At 44.0% G+C, this 13,676-nt stretch overlaps 4 protein-coding genes across 5 annotated transcripts; 2 read left to right on the top strand and 2 right to left on the bottom strand.

Moving 5' to 3' along the window:
- Positions 1-2,389: 2,389 nt before the first annotated feature.
- On the bottom strand, positions 2,390-5,071 carry LOC112350521 (pentatricopeptide repeat-containing protein At4g02750-like). Its single transcript, XM_024686854.1, has 3 exons — positions 4,382-5,071; positions 3,148-4,219; positions 2,390-2,571 (listed from the first exon to the last, which is right to left on the bottom strand). Exons 1-3 carry the CDS (start codon positions 5,069-5,071, stop codon positions 2,390-2,392), a joined length of 1,944 nt encoding a protein of 647 aa, XP_024542622.1.
- A 2,445-nt stretch (positions 5,072-7,516) lies between these two features.
- Positions 7,517-8,752, top strand: LOC9634192 (pentatricopeptide repeat-containing protein At2g33680). Its single transcript, XM_002981922.2, has one exon. The coding sequence runs from the start codon at positions 7,517-7,519 to the stop codon at positions 8,750-8,752; it is 1,236 nt and encodes a 411-aa protein (XP_002981968.2).
- Positions 8,753-8,807: 55 nt separating this feature from the next.
- On the bottom strand, positions 8,808-13,546 carry LOC9634588 (beta-hexosaminidase 3). Of its 2 annotated transcripts, XM_024686922.1 has the most exons (15): positions 13,395-13,546; positions 10,973-11,311; positions 10,715-10,789; positions 10,614-10,649; positions 10,441-10,552; positions 10,294-10,364; positions 10,102-10,232; positions 9,974-10,039; positions 9,813-9,913; positions 9,698-9,757; positions 9,620-9,653; positions 9,472-9,570; positions 9,354-9,413; positions 9,043-9,293; positions 8,808-8,992 (listed from the first exon to the last, which is right to left on the bottom strand). In XM_024686922.1, exons 1-15 carry the CDS (start codon positions 13,422-13,424, stop codon positions 8,826-8,828), a joined length of 1,632 nt encoding a protein of 543 aa, XP_024542690.1. In that variant the 5' UTR covers positions 13,425-13,546; the 3' UTR covers positions 8,808-8,825. The 2 variants fall into 2 exon arrangements, with proteins under 2 accessions (XP_024542690.1, XP_024542689.1); XM_024686921.1 differs by lacking the exon at positions 13,395-13,546 and having other exon boundaries at positions 10,973-11,626.
- LOC9634587 (antimicrobial peptide 1) lies at positions 11,901-12,316 on the top strand. Its single transcript, XM_002981921.2, has one exon. The coding sequence runs from the start codon at positions 11,957-11,959 to the stop codon at positions 12,260-12,262; it is 306 nt and encodes a 101-aa protein (XP_002981967.2). The 5' UTR covers positions 11,901-11,956; the 3' UTR covers positions 12,263-12,316.
- Positions 13,547-13,676: the final 130 nt, after the last annotated feature.

Here is a 13,676-nt window from a genome sequence, read left to right as displayed (position 1 = left end):
AGATTTGGTGATAAGTTGATTCTATACCAAAGGAAATATTGAAGTTGCTGGTAAAGAATTCAGATATCTTTTCAAAGGATTTACCACTAAGGCTACTTCATATCCATGAGGTTGATAATCAAATTGAGGTTGTTCTGGGTTCTAAACCATCCATGAAGGCTTTATATCATTTAAACATTAAAGAGATGGCTAAACTCAAGAAGCAATTTAGGAGCTTCTTAACAAATATCATATGTGACCAAGTAAGTTGAGCATTGGTCTTTTTTATTATGAAAAAGGATGGTACCACAAGGATGTGGTATGATTTATAGAAAGTATATACCAGACCAAGAACTAAAGAAAAGGTATATAAAAAAAAATATACCTCTTTTTTTAATCAATTAAAGGTCTTAGGATATTTAGGGTTAAATGTCCTTAGATTTGAGTGAGCTTCCAAGAAGTCTAGATCTTACAACAAGCATTAAAAAACATTAGTCATTATTAAATATTATTAATCACTCACTAATAGATATGTGTAATCAAGAATATGTTATAATATACTCAAATCTAAGGACATTTAACCCTAAATATCCCCAAGACCTTTAATTGATAAAAAAAGGGTGCATTTTTGTTTATATACCTTTTCCCTAGTTCTTGGTATGATATATACCTTCTATAAACTCAATACCACATATGGAGAAAGAGATCAAGACTTTTACATTTTTGAAAAAGCATTGGTTAAAGACTTTGGCATCTTGATGACAATTTTCACAATTTATGGTACTTAACCAATTCTTTCTCAAAAGTGCATAAGCCTTATTCTCCTTCTCTATATGTGGTATTGAGTTGATGGAAGGCAAGAGATTCATGTTTGCTTTTTCAGAATTGGTTAACATCAAAATATTGATAGGACTCTCTATCACAGAATTAAGATCTAAACAAGGTTACATATTCAAACTAACTAACTAATATAATGGTTTTTATCTAAGATTATAAGGTCAAATTTAATTTAAATAATTTGTTGTTACATGCATGTTATATGTAGCAATGTCTGGTTTACTTAATAATAGTGTCATTTCTATTTAGTATTATTGAATAATCCAATTGATCAATAATTACTAAATTTTTTATAATTTTTATATCAAGATTAGCATATCAATAATTAGATAGTAGGAATAAGAAGTTCTTAGGAAAGTTTATAAATTATAAATACAATATTAATCTAAATGAATAGCAACCGTTACATGGTAGAATAAGAATATCCAGGGATATTCTAGGTATGTCCACTACCACCCTAGTCCTCTACAGGTTTTCTTAAGAAAACAAAAAATAATGTCGAAAAGGAACTCATATTTATAAATTATAAATTTAAAATGATCTACTTTTTGACATTATCAATAACATTTATTTTTATTATTTATAAAATTTGTCCATTTTGATCGTTGCTATTGCAGCATTGCTTATTATGAATCACATAAAAAATATTCGAAACATAAAATGTAACTAATTCCTTTCATATTCGAAACATAAAATATAACTAATTCCTTTCATATTTTTATGTTTATGTTTTTTAATCATATATAACCATATTTTAGAGTATAACTACATAGTAATATAATCACTTACAATGAATTTAACATTAATAGTATTATTAATACTATTTTGTACTACTAATGGTAAAATAGCTGTAAATGTTTTTAATAGAGTGGGTTCAAAATTAGAATTACATTGTGCATCAGCAGATGATGATATGGGTATAAAAAATCTTAATGATCGTCAAGGATTTCCATTTGAATTTAATGAGAAATGGTTTGGAACAACAGAATTTTGGTGCACTGCAAAATTAGAAAATATAAAAAATACTACTTTTACAGTATATAAGGCAGGTAATTCTGATTATGGAGGACAACCTAACATTGAATGGTATATATTTTCATATGCAATTTTTATGACTCATAGACAGGCATTATATCCAAATGAATGGAGTATACCTATGAGATATTATATGTGGTAATAAAATATTTAACTATTACTAAATAAATGTAATTAAAAATATATAATATAAATTTTTTATTTTATTAAATTAGAAATTAATTTTAAAATAATTTTTAATGTTATATTATATTATTTTTCTAGATAATTGTGTTTTTTATTTAAATTTTTATGATTAAAACATCTATATACTAATAGTTTTAATCTAAATATATTTATATACAAAATTAATTTGCTGTGCTACATTTCTAATTAATCTGAAGAAAATGTAATTGGTGTCAACGCTCCATAATATGGTGGGAAAGCAATTGAAAGATAGAATGTAAGTGATGACATATTTAAAACTATTTTTCAAGCATTTTATTCTCCCCCATCTGCATGAGAAGAAACATTGTCATTCCTGTTATGGCTCTTTGTTTCATCGGTCTCCAGATGCTTCCTCCATTTGCTCTCTGCTCATCCAAACTACTCCCTGTTTCAGACTTAGTGCCGGAGTTGTTCCATGTTCCCGAAGAAATTCATAAGAAACTTTCACCTCCTCCAGACTGGCATCCATTAGTTTTCTCTCCCATGTAGACGATCCCAGAGCTTGGTAGAGAACTTGTAGATTTCAAGGAAATCGACGTAGCATGACACTTCAGACACCATCATATTATTTATAAACATGATGGTGATGGGAAAGCAATTGATATGATGCTTTGTAGACTTCCATAAAGCCTTGACACAGTCTAGTGATGGCCATAGCAAACACAATTTACATCATTTGCCTTCACGGTTGAGAGACTGGGGAATTCTACGTATGCTCCCCAGGTGTAAACATCTTTCTATCTATCTATAAAAGTCGCAACAAGTTTACTGATCTTTTGCCAGGCGCTATACCATGGGTTGGCTGAATTCCGCAGAATTCATTTCGAATGGAATAATTTCTACTAGACTATGAGAACTGGTACCCTGTGCGTGGAAGCGATCAAGAAATCCACTCAAAGCTGAGACAAGGTCGCTGAATTCACTAAAATGCTCAAATAAAACCTTCATTATACTAAGCTTCTAAAACATACTTATTTATCAACTATATAGAAAACAATCATTGATATATTTGTAATAACCATACAAATATAGTTAACAGAGAAACATGGCCTGAAAGTGAATGTTGGCAAGAAACACAAACGATCCCACAGCCCACCCCCAGCAACAGAGATGAGACCACTTCTCGTAAATCAGGGACAAAAGGCATTTGCTTTAGAAGCTCTGTGGCATCGACCAAGTGGGCTCCTCTTCCCAACATGTCAATCATGCAGCCATAGTGATCCTTGTTGGGTTTCATGCTGTGGTCACTACTGATCGCACAAAAGAGCCTCCACCCAGAAGATAAGTCCCCAGTATGACTGGATCCAATAAGAGCACACAAGAAACATGCCTCGTCAGGAACACACCCTTGGAGTTCCAAATATCGAAAGAGATCAAGAGCATCTTCAGGATGCCCAGAGCGGGTATATGCCGCCATCATGGAGCTCCATGAGACCAAGCTTAAGTGAGGCATAGCATTAAAAACCTTGCGAGCTCTTTTGAGATGTCCATTCTGGGCGTAGGCGGAAATCATTGAGTTCCAAGAGGAAGTGTCCCGATATGGAATCTCGCTAAAGAGAATCTCAGCACATTTAAGCCTTTTTGTACTTGCTAGAACGGATAACATCATGCTAGAAGAAGCCAAGCTCCTGAATGGCATCATGTAGAACATTGACTCGGCTTGATCAAAATGCCCAGCTTCGGCATATGCGGAAAGCATTGTGTTCCAAGCTAGAAAATTCTTCTCCGGGGTTTCATCAATTACGTGCTTTGCTCTCTCAATATTTTTGGTCTTTGCGAATCCCGTGATCATCAGATTACATGACACGAGATCGTGAAGCAGCATTAGAGTGAAGAAGAGTCTCTCAAGATCTTCCAAATCAGCAGAACACTTAAGTGCTTCCACACTGACCAAGAGCATCGAATTCCAGGAAATCTGATCACGCTGTGGCATGCTATCGAAGATCTTCTTTGCTCCTTCAATCGAGCCTCCGGACTGTGCGTGCGCTGCGAGCATGATGTTCCACGACAAGAGGTTGCAGAGCTTCATGGATGAAAAGATCTCTCTGGCCCGCTCCAGATCCCCGTGTTGGGCATAAGAGGCGAGCATCGCGTTGTAACTCGCGAGGCCGCGCTCTGGCATGGAATCGAAGGTGCGTCGCGATTCTTGGAGCTGCCCGTGCTGTGCGAAAGCGATCACCATCGCGTTCCAGGAGATCGCATCCCTCTCCGGCATTCGATCGAAAGCGCGCTGGGATTCCTGGAAGTGGCCATTCTGAGAGTAGCACGAGATTAGAGCGTTCCAGGACGAGATGGATCGCTCTGGCATGGCATCAAATAGTGCCTTGGCCTCTTCCACATGACCGTGATCTGCCAGAGCCGAGAGCATCGCGTTCCAGCAAATGAGATCCTTGTGCGGCATTCTCTTCGCAAAGATCTCTCTCGAGATGGCAAGATGCCCTTGCTGGGCATATACAACGAGCATAGCAGTGGAGGAAACGGCATCGTGCTCTGGCATGGCGCCAAAGATTATCCTCGATTTCTCCAGCTTTCCAGCTCGAGAAAACGCATCTAGCACTGCATTCCAGGAGATGATGCTCCAAACCGGCATGGTCTCAAAGATCTCCAAAGCATCTTCTGGAAGCCCGTTCCTGGCAAATGCTGTAAGCATTGCAGTCCACGAGAAAAGATTAGGATCTGGCATCGCATTGAAAACCTCTTTAGCCATCTGGAACTCGTTGTTGCGCAAATACCCACTCAGCATCGAGTTCCAAGAGATCGAGTTCCACCCAGGCATGGACTGGAAGAGCTCTGCCGCCTCTACTAGATGCCCGTTTTTGGCAAATACGGCAATCATCGAGTTCCATGAAACAAGATCCCTCTCTGGCATTGCATCGAAAGTTCCTTTTGCCCTGACAACGTCCCTGGCACGGATGTAGGCGGCAAGTTTTGTGCTCAAAGAGAGAGGCCGCTGATCTAGGCCTACAAGATCGTAGTTGTGGAGTTGGATCGTTGCACAGCTGTGAGTAACCATCTAAGCGAGCATCCGCAGATGAAGGCATTGTTCTTGGCAACAATTGCCAAGAACTTTGTGAGCAATTTGCAAACAGGTCCCACTTCTCATACATAGCCTTGTCAGGTGCATCCTCTTCCTGAGTGAGTATATTATGGTTCCAATACATCCAGTCGGGGGATTCATTTCTCGCCGGATGGATGCATACTGGTGAGCACAATCTTCACAGAATGGTGTTACCCAGTGACCATAGCATTGACTTGTCAATCTTAAATTAATTTCAGCAAGAATCTTACCCTTATTTTCTATACTTCTTATTCATTTAGAATTTTTTTATAAATTATAGTTTATAAACTCATATTGATAAGGGCAGTGGGAGTGACGATCCCGCCAACTCACACATTTGTTTTGAATCAACTCATAAAGTGATGGACTGTCCGCTAAACATTGGAAGACAGCCTGCCATAAGTAGAGAGCTCAGTTTTCTCAAGGAACTAAGGAGGCAAAAGCTGAAGTGCTACTCTTCTCCTCGTTCTTCACAAAATTGATGGGTGCCATGGTGGATTGTTGTTGCTATTGCCTTGTTTCTAGTATGGATAAGGAATGTTTTTATAGCAATCAATCCTAGCTCTTCGGCAGATCCTTCTTTTGTGGGCAATTATCACAGCTTTCATCATTATATGGTTCATATGATTCCTTTTGTTTAGCAAATCTAAATTAGTTAGTTTAGCTTTAAAATAATGCTCTTCTTAGTTTTTATATATATATTTAATATGTCTTTTACTTATAATTCAATATACAAATGAAACAAATTAGGATATGCATTTGTTTCAATTGATTTTTGGTGGGTTGTGTATGATTTTGTTAAAAAATTGTATAAATTTACTCTAATGCCTCCATTGCTGACTTATTAAGTAAACAATAATTTCCAAAGCATTTTAAACAATCAAAGAAATTATAAATCTATGTAGTTAAGATATATACTGTGTGTGCACTTTTTGATTATAGAAAATGTTATGGAACATAATAAAGAATGTGACCAATAACTTTTATTAACTCTTTAAAAGTCCATTCAACATGACTGTAAATAAAGATTAATTAAACAATCTTTATACAGAAGAATTGAGACAACAAAGTGGTAATGATTGTGTGCTAGTTGACAATCAAATGCATTGACTTTACTGGGTAATAATACCATTTGATTAGTTTAAAGTTTTAGGCTTATTATTTTAGCTTGTGAATAATTTAGAAATTGCAACTTTAAAAGTTCTTTGTGGAGAAAAAGTCAAAGAGTTGCTTTCTTCATTTATAGTAGGACCCAAGACTAGACAAAACAATTTAGCTTCAGCAATTTAGCTAACAGGAACTGTGCTTTAATGCCGCCAAAATTTTGAATTTCAACACTACCTTAACAGAGAAGAAGATTAGGGTTTTTGGTGAGAGAGGATCCAAGAAATAGGGGATTTGGATCTAGACTTCGAGCGGCAGCTCCAGAGATCCCACAGCGACGATGCCTTGGCGGCGCTCCTCCGGCAGTGCTCGCGAGATCGGTCGCTCCCGCGGGCCAGGAAGGTACACGCTTGCATTCTCGCCAGGAACCGCGGCCTGGGCATCAGCACCTATCTCGGCAATCTCCTCGTGGAGACGTATTCCAAGTGTGGATCCATTAGCAACGCCAGGCGCGTCTTCGACGCCATCGCGTGCAAGAACGTCTACTCGTGGACGCTGCTCATCGCGGCATTTGCCCAGGCCGGGGATTCCAGGGAGGCGATCCAGGCGCTGTGGAGAATGGATTGCCTTGGCGAGCGGCCCAACGCGATCACATTCTTGAACCTCATCGTCGCCTGTGGATCATCAGGGGATCTCAAAAGGGGGAGGATCCTCCACGACAGGATCGTCTCTTGCGGCTTCGATCACCAGCTCGCCAATCTCGGCAACGCGATCGTTCACATGTATGGAAGATCCGGCTCCATCGCCGAGGCCCGGCGAGCGTTCCTGGCCATCCCGTCCAGGCTCAAGAGCGTCGCTTCCTTCAACTCGATGCTCCGGGCGTACGTTCTCGCGGGACTCCAGTGCGAAGCCATCGATCTCTTCGACCAGATGCCCAACGATCCAGCGCCTAACGCCGTGAGCTTCACGACCGCGATCGGGGCTTGCTCGGCGCTCGGCTGGATCGAGAAAGGAGCAGCGATCCACGCGAGGCTCGCTGGAACCGGGCTGGAAACCGACGTGGGTCTGGCCACCGCGCTCGTCAACATGTATGGCAAACGCGGGCTCTTCGATATGGCCACCAAAGTCTTCGAATCCATGACTGCCAAGACGGTGGTCACCTGGAGCGCTCTCATCGCAGCGTATGCCCAGCACGGGCATGCCGAGGAGGCATTTGATCTGTACAGGAGGATGATGAGAGAGGGATCCAAGCCAAACGAAGTTACCTTCTTGAGCGTGCTCAGTGCTTGCTCCACGATGCGGTGGCTGGAGCGCGGCCGGGAGATCCACTCCGAGATCGTCAACTTGGGCTTGGACAGATCGCTGGTCCTGATGAACACCGTGCTCACCATGTATATCAAGTGCCGGAGCTTGGACGAAGCTGGAGAGTTCTTCGCGGCTATGGCTTCCAGGGACTTGAAGTCGTGGATGTTCATCATCGCGGCGAATGCCCAGCAAGGCCGTCCCGAGAGAGCGCTGGCGCTGTTTCGGTCGCTGCTAGAGGAGAGGGATCCCACTCTCCAGCCGGACGAAGTGATCTTTGCCAGCGTTCTCAATGCCTGCTCCACGAAGAAGTGGTCGGATGATGGAAGAGCTATCCACCGGATCATCCCTCCTCGGCTGGAAGCTACTGCTGTGATCGGCACTGCTCTTGTCGACTTCTACAGCAACTGTGGAGATCTCGCGAATGCCAAGGCTGCCTTTGCCAGGATCGTTGCCAAGGACGTCGCTGCCTGGAACGCCATCATCGGTGCTTGCATCCAGCACAGGCTCTACGAGGAAGCTCTCGAGATCTTTTACCGGATGAACGTAGAAGGCTGCTCGCTGCCAAACCATCGCACATTCGTGGCTCTGCTCGAGGCATGTACCGAGTCGCCGTCGCTGGGAGCTGCCGGGAGGAAGCTCTACGAGCGAATAGTCGCCAGTGGCTACGAGCTCGGCCTCGTCCTTGGAACTGGGATCATCAACATGTTTGCAAAGTTGGGCAGCCTCGATCGAGCTCGGGACGTCTTCGCGAGGATGCCGATCAAGGACCTGGTTTCCTGGACCGCCATCATCGCCGCTCACACTCGCAGTGGAGCTCGAGTCGAGGCCAGAGAGCTGTACTGGATGATGGCACTCCAGGGCCTGGAGCCTGACGAGGTGACGTATATCAGCATTCTCTCCTCGTGTGCTCACGCAGGGATGGTGGACGAGGCCTGGAGCTACTTTGTGTCGATGAGCGAGGACTTTGGAGTCGAGCCGCGGGAGGAGCACTACGTCTGCGTGATTGATCTGCTGGGACGAGCTGGACGGCTGCGGGACGCCGAGGAGCTCGTGATGAAAACGTCCAAGCTGCTGGGGGCAGTGGGATGGACAAGTGTTCTGGGCGCCTGTCGGACTCACGGGGATTTGCATCGAGCCAACCAAGTTGTGGACGAGGCTGTCAAGCTCGAGCCAGAAAACTCTGGAGCGTATCTCCTGCTTGCGCATACTTCTTATAATAACCATTGAAAGCTGCAATGTACACACTGAGATTGTTGAGAAGCAAGTAAATTAACACGCTGCATAAAAAATCTGTGATACTTTACTGGTCGTAACAAGAACCTGGATACGGCGGAGACACCCGGCCAAGCTCATCTACTGGAGCTGCAGGGATCCCTCGCTGTTGTAGCAAACACCTGAAAGTTTTGAGCCTCGAATGGACTTGCGAAGTTCCTTGGTCCGTGAAGCTCCTCGGAGACCACAAGCGTTCTAGAAAAACTCAAATGTGAGTGAGAAACACGGCCGAGACCCGGACTCACCGGCTGCAGCTGCTGCTCGAGGCCAGATTGTTTGATGTATGTCGCTTGGATCCACAGTTTCGCCCCACATGCAAACTTCTCCTCCAATTATCAAACTCTGCTCATGCTCTCCCGTTATGTTTGTGAGTGGCTCGTTCTTGTAAAAGCTTTGCCATGGTACGTCGAGATGATCCAGATACCACACGTCTTGATCACTCACGATGCACTTGAAACCTGCTCCTACAACGAGTGGCGCCAGACCAGGTCCTATCCTGAAAAGTAAGTTCCAGGAATGTGAGTATCCTAAGAAAACGTAAGGATAAAGCTTAGACCAGTTGTGAATGATCGTCTCGTTATTGAGTTTGCTACCAAAGTTATTGAAAGTCTCTTCCCTGCATTGGCATTGTTATTGTCAGCTTTATAAAGTTCAGAAAGTCTTTTAGAATTTACCAATTCACGGGAGTAAGCCCGTACTTCAGGGCAATCTTTTGCGCTCGTAGAACAAAGTATTCGTAGCCTTGCTTGGCGGTGAAATTGTTATGAGCAAGCCTGCATGTTAGAATAAGCCGAAAGTTGATCCCGAAACTTGACTACATACCATCTGGCTATATGTCGCGTCTTCTTCCAGCAGGCTGAACATCAAACGTGAGAAACTTGAAGTATTTCTGTGGCTTACTTGTATCGACTTCGTCACCACCAAGGTGCATGAATTTGAAAGGAAAGGTCTTTGCAAAATCTACAGGAAAACAGAGTCAATGCTTTGCTGCCTCCGGAAGTTTATCACTACTTGCCCGAAATGATCCCTTCGATGACCTCAAAAGTGAACTCACTGCTTACATCCAAAGGTTGCGTACAGTTCCCGGAGGGCCACAGTTCCGGATAGCCTACGCCCCTGTTGATCCGGCACAATTGAAGCAATCTATCTTATTGATAACGCAAAAGAGAATCAGACCAGGATGCAGCATGGCCGGGAACATCAAGCTCTGGCATCACATTGATTCCTCTTAGCCTCGCGTATCTGACAATTCAAAATTCCAAAATTTGTTTGGCACGTGAAAGGGACAAAAATTGTGGACTTACTCGACAATACCCTTGGCATCTTCTAGAGTGTAGCGCTCGGCTCCAGTATACGCTCCATTCCAAAGCTTAGGAAAGGAAGGAATCTCCAAAGGAAACGATTGGGTGTCGACAATATGCCAGTGCAAAACATTCTAGAAACACGTAAAAAAATCCGTCAACACCAACAGTATGATGGAAGTTTTAAGTATTCACCAGCTTGGCGTAGGCCATGGAATCAATGACGCTCCGGACAATCTTGAGGGGCTCATAGTGCCTCGAAGTGTCTGTGATAAAAAAAAAAAAGTTTACAATGAGTGAAGAGACAGACACATGAAGAAAGCTAGGAAGAAATCATCGTACCAATCAAGAGACCTCGATACTCAAATCTCGGCCGATCGACGATGTCCACTGGGATGTATCGCACTTCCGTCATCTTCGTCGTGAAATTGAAGGCGCAGATCTGGCTAAACGTCTGAGAGAGCACCAAGAACACGAAAATTTCACTCCAGAGACTATCAATGTCCGTACATTACCTCCAATCCGTGTAGGGCTCCATACACAGTCTCTGCCTGAAAGAGAATCCCAGGAAAGAACGATCAAATTTCCGTCAAGAAGGAGCAGCGCTGGGATTTACCGTGAGCAATGCGGCAGTAGCATCGTCGGGATCCGGGATTTGGAGGCGATACGACTCATCCACGCCGATTTGGAGCTGCGAGACAGCTTAGGAGTAAGAACAGAGGCGCAAGAAACGATCGATCGCAAGAATAGCATGCCCCGCGCCTCGATCGATCGAGCTCGGCGCGGATCGCGCGCCTCCCTCGACCGAGAGCGCCCATGGCGCAAATTATTTCCAAACTAAAAACCCTGGCTATGGAGGGAGATTTTGACTCACTGTTTCGTCCGGGGATGAGATTCGAACGCTGAGCGCCTGGAGCTGTGGTATGCTCTCGGGAATCTGGCGAGAGGCGAGGAAGATCGAGTGGTGGAGGAAGATAATCTCGCGGTATCGAGCGAATGCGCTGCTCAGCGTCGCGATCGAGTCCGGCGACGAGCGCAGCGTGAAATTCTCGGCCAATGCCAGGGACCCCGAGCCACTGGCGAGGAGTGAGTGGGGCTTGGGCCACACCGGGATCTCTTTCTCCTCCGCGAAGCCATGAATCCCGGAAGAAGCTCCGCCCAGAGCGACTGGGAGGAAAACGAGGATGGAGATTGCGACGAGCATTGGGGATAAATGTCTGAGCATCGCGAGCGCTAGGAGCATTGAATTCCCAGGATTGAGTGGAACGGATCAAGGAGGATTGAGCGATCGCTGGAATTTAAGAAAGGAAAAATCCCAAGGGAGAAAGAGGAAGGCTCCAATTCTTTGCTCGCTATCATCGATTAGGTGAGGGAGAGATATTTTTTTTCTAATCGATCATGCCAGGAGTAGCTTTCGGCAAAAGAGGCGATCACTCCAAATGTGGATCCAGAACGAGCCCCCCTTTTCTCTCTCTCTCGCCCTCTCCTTTTTAATCACACACCTTCTCTCCTGGCTGATCGCGAATAATGCTCGGCGCTGGCCTGCCAATGGAAAGCGGCCTTTTCCACCATTTTTTTCTACGTACAATTCGCCAAAGGTTTTCAATAATGATAATGCTTGTCGTCCAAAGCCAAATATTTTGTCGTCCAAAGATATATTTTAGGGTTTGTGCACGTTGTTTAGGGTTAGAATTTTTTTTACCACCTTTGACCCTTGACTGTTTCGTGGCGCGCATGCAAGAGCTGACTCCTCGTGTATAAATCTCACTGTTGTGTGCTCTTAGATGTTCATTAGATCTTCCTTGAAAGAGTTTTCATTTGATTGACGATCATAGCATAGCTTTGTGTTTGTGTGACAATGGCAGGAAAAATGGTGCTCGTTCTTGTCGCGATCGCTGTGGTGGGATCGATGATCACGGCCAATGCAAGCTACTTCGATGCTTGGGCAGGGCCCGGGTGTAACAATCGGCTGGAGCGCTACAGTGCTTGTGGATGCACCAATGTTGGAGCCTCGCAGCACGGCGGCTACAGCTTTGCGTACCAGGGCCAGACTGCTGCGGCCTACAACACGGCAAACTGCCAAGGTGTGGCACACACACGGTTTAGTGGCTCTGTACAGGACTGCTCGGGCTTTGGATGGAACAGCTTCTTCATCCAGTGCTAAAGAGCTCCATGGCTCAAATAAAATTGCCAAATAAAAGAGAAAAATCTTCCTCTATAGTAATTTTAATAGCTCATTAGTTTGGATGTGTAATATTTGTACATGTTATTGGGCTCATTGAGCGCCCACCTTGAGGCATAAGACTACTATGCACTGTATTATTCTATTTTAGATTAGAATTTTGAACTTTTGCTTTGCTTTTGCTTTCTGTAGTTATTTTCTGCCAATTTAAGACAGTTCACATGTTGAAGCAAAATGTCAGATTCATATACATTAGCAATTCTTCTAATGGTGTTTGCAACATTTTTATTAGTCTCTTTGTAGCGACTGGGCTGTACCAATGGCTTTTGCATACTACAGTAAATGGCCATGTTTTACTATACAGGAACACAAACTGCTCGAGCTTTCAACAGACTAAATTGGCAAAAACCTTTCCACACCACACCTGCCTCTCCCAATTACACTCTTATCCAAAATTACTCTGACTTTGAAACGTAATAAGAAGTTTTATGTTATAAGCTTTTTAAAAAAGAAATTTGTGGCCGTGAATGCGATGTCGCACTCGCGATGGACGCGGCAATGCGCTGCAAGCATACTATTCGCAGCGGCGCAGCGGCCAGGCGCTGGGCATGGCAGCCACTGTCGCAGCTCTGAAACATTGCATCGCCAGATCGAGAGATATTGGGAGCGGGAGGAGGATTCACTACGATCTTCGGCAGAGGTCGGCAACTCGGCGCTTTCTCCATCGATCTTGCTGGAGAATATTTTGATCGACTTGTATTTCAAGTGTGGTGGGGGGCTGGGGAGGCTTGGCAGCTCTTCCAAGAAATGCCTCACAGGAATGTCACCTCGTGGACTTTTATGATCCTCGGACGTTTCGAGATCGGCGATCCAGAGGTGGCTTCCGAGCTGTTTACGCAAATGCAGGAGCAGGGTGTTGCTGCTGATGCTCGGTTCCAGAAGAAAACTCCAGGACGAGATCAAAACAGCTAGCAAGTTGACAAGAGCAGATCCCCAGCGCCGATTTGGAGCTGTGAGAGAGCTTAGGAGTAAGAACAAAGGCACAAGAAATGATCGATTGCAAGAATACCATCCCCAGCAGCTCGATCGAGCTCTGTACGAGCATTGGGGATAAATGTCTGAGCATCGCGAGCGCTAGGAGCATTGAATTCCCAGGATTGAGTGGAATGGATCAAGGAGGATTGAGCAATCGCTGGAATTTAAGAAAGGAAAAATCCCAAGGGAGAAAGAGGAAGGCTCCAATTCTTTGCTCACTATCATTGATTCGGTGAGGGAGAGATTTTTTTTTTCTAATTGATCATGCCAGGAGTAGCTTTCGGCAAAAGAGGCAATCACTCCAAATGTGGATCCAGAACAAGCCCCCCGTGTATTTTTTTCTACCACCTTGACCCTTGAC

This window comes from Selaginella moellendorffii, unplaced genomic scaffold, assembly GCF_000143415.4.
Source record: "Selaginella moellendorffii unplaced genomic scaffold, v1.0 SELMOscaffold_51, whole genome shotgun sequence".
NCBI lineage: Eukaryota > Viridiplantae > Streptophyta > Lycopodiopsida > Selaginellales > Selaginellaceae > Selaginella > Selaginella moellendorffii.
This window is presented reverse-complemented; position numbering and strand designations above follow the sequence as displayed.

Coding starts and splice junctions, on each gene's coding strand:
- LOC112350521 (XM_024686854.1), bottom strand. CDS start 5,071: ATGGTTACTCACAGCTGTGCAACGATCCAACTCCACAACTACGATCTT. Junction 4,220..4,381: donor GTCATGTGGAAGAGGCCAAG/GCACTATTTGAT, acceptor GCTTTCGCACAG/CACGGGCAGCTCCAAGAATC. Junction 2,572..3,147: donor TCTGTTGCTGGGGGTGGGCT/GTGGGATCGTTT, acceptor GAAATCTACAAG/TTCTCTACCAAGCTCTGGGA.
- LOC9634192 (XM_002981922.2), top strand. CDS start 7,517: ATGCGGTGGCTGGAGCGCGGCCGGGAGATCCACTCCGAGATCGTCAAC.
- LOC9634587 (XM_002981921.2), top strand. CDS start 11,957: ATGGCAGGAAAAATGGTGCTCGTTCTTGTCGCGATCGCTGTGGTGGGA.
- LOC9634588 (XM_024686922.1), bottom strand. CDS start 13,424: ATGCTCCTAGCGCTCGCGATGCTCAGACAT. Junction 10,233..10,293: donor CCATGGCCTACGCCAAGCTG/GTGAATACTTAA, acceptor ACGTGTTTCTAG/AATGTTTTGCACTGGCATAT. Junction 9,294..9,353: donor GAGACGATCATTCACAACTG/GTCTAAGCTTTA, acceptor CTTACTTTTCAG/GATAGGACCTGGTCTGGCGC.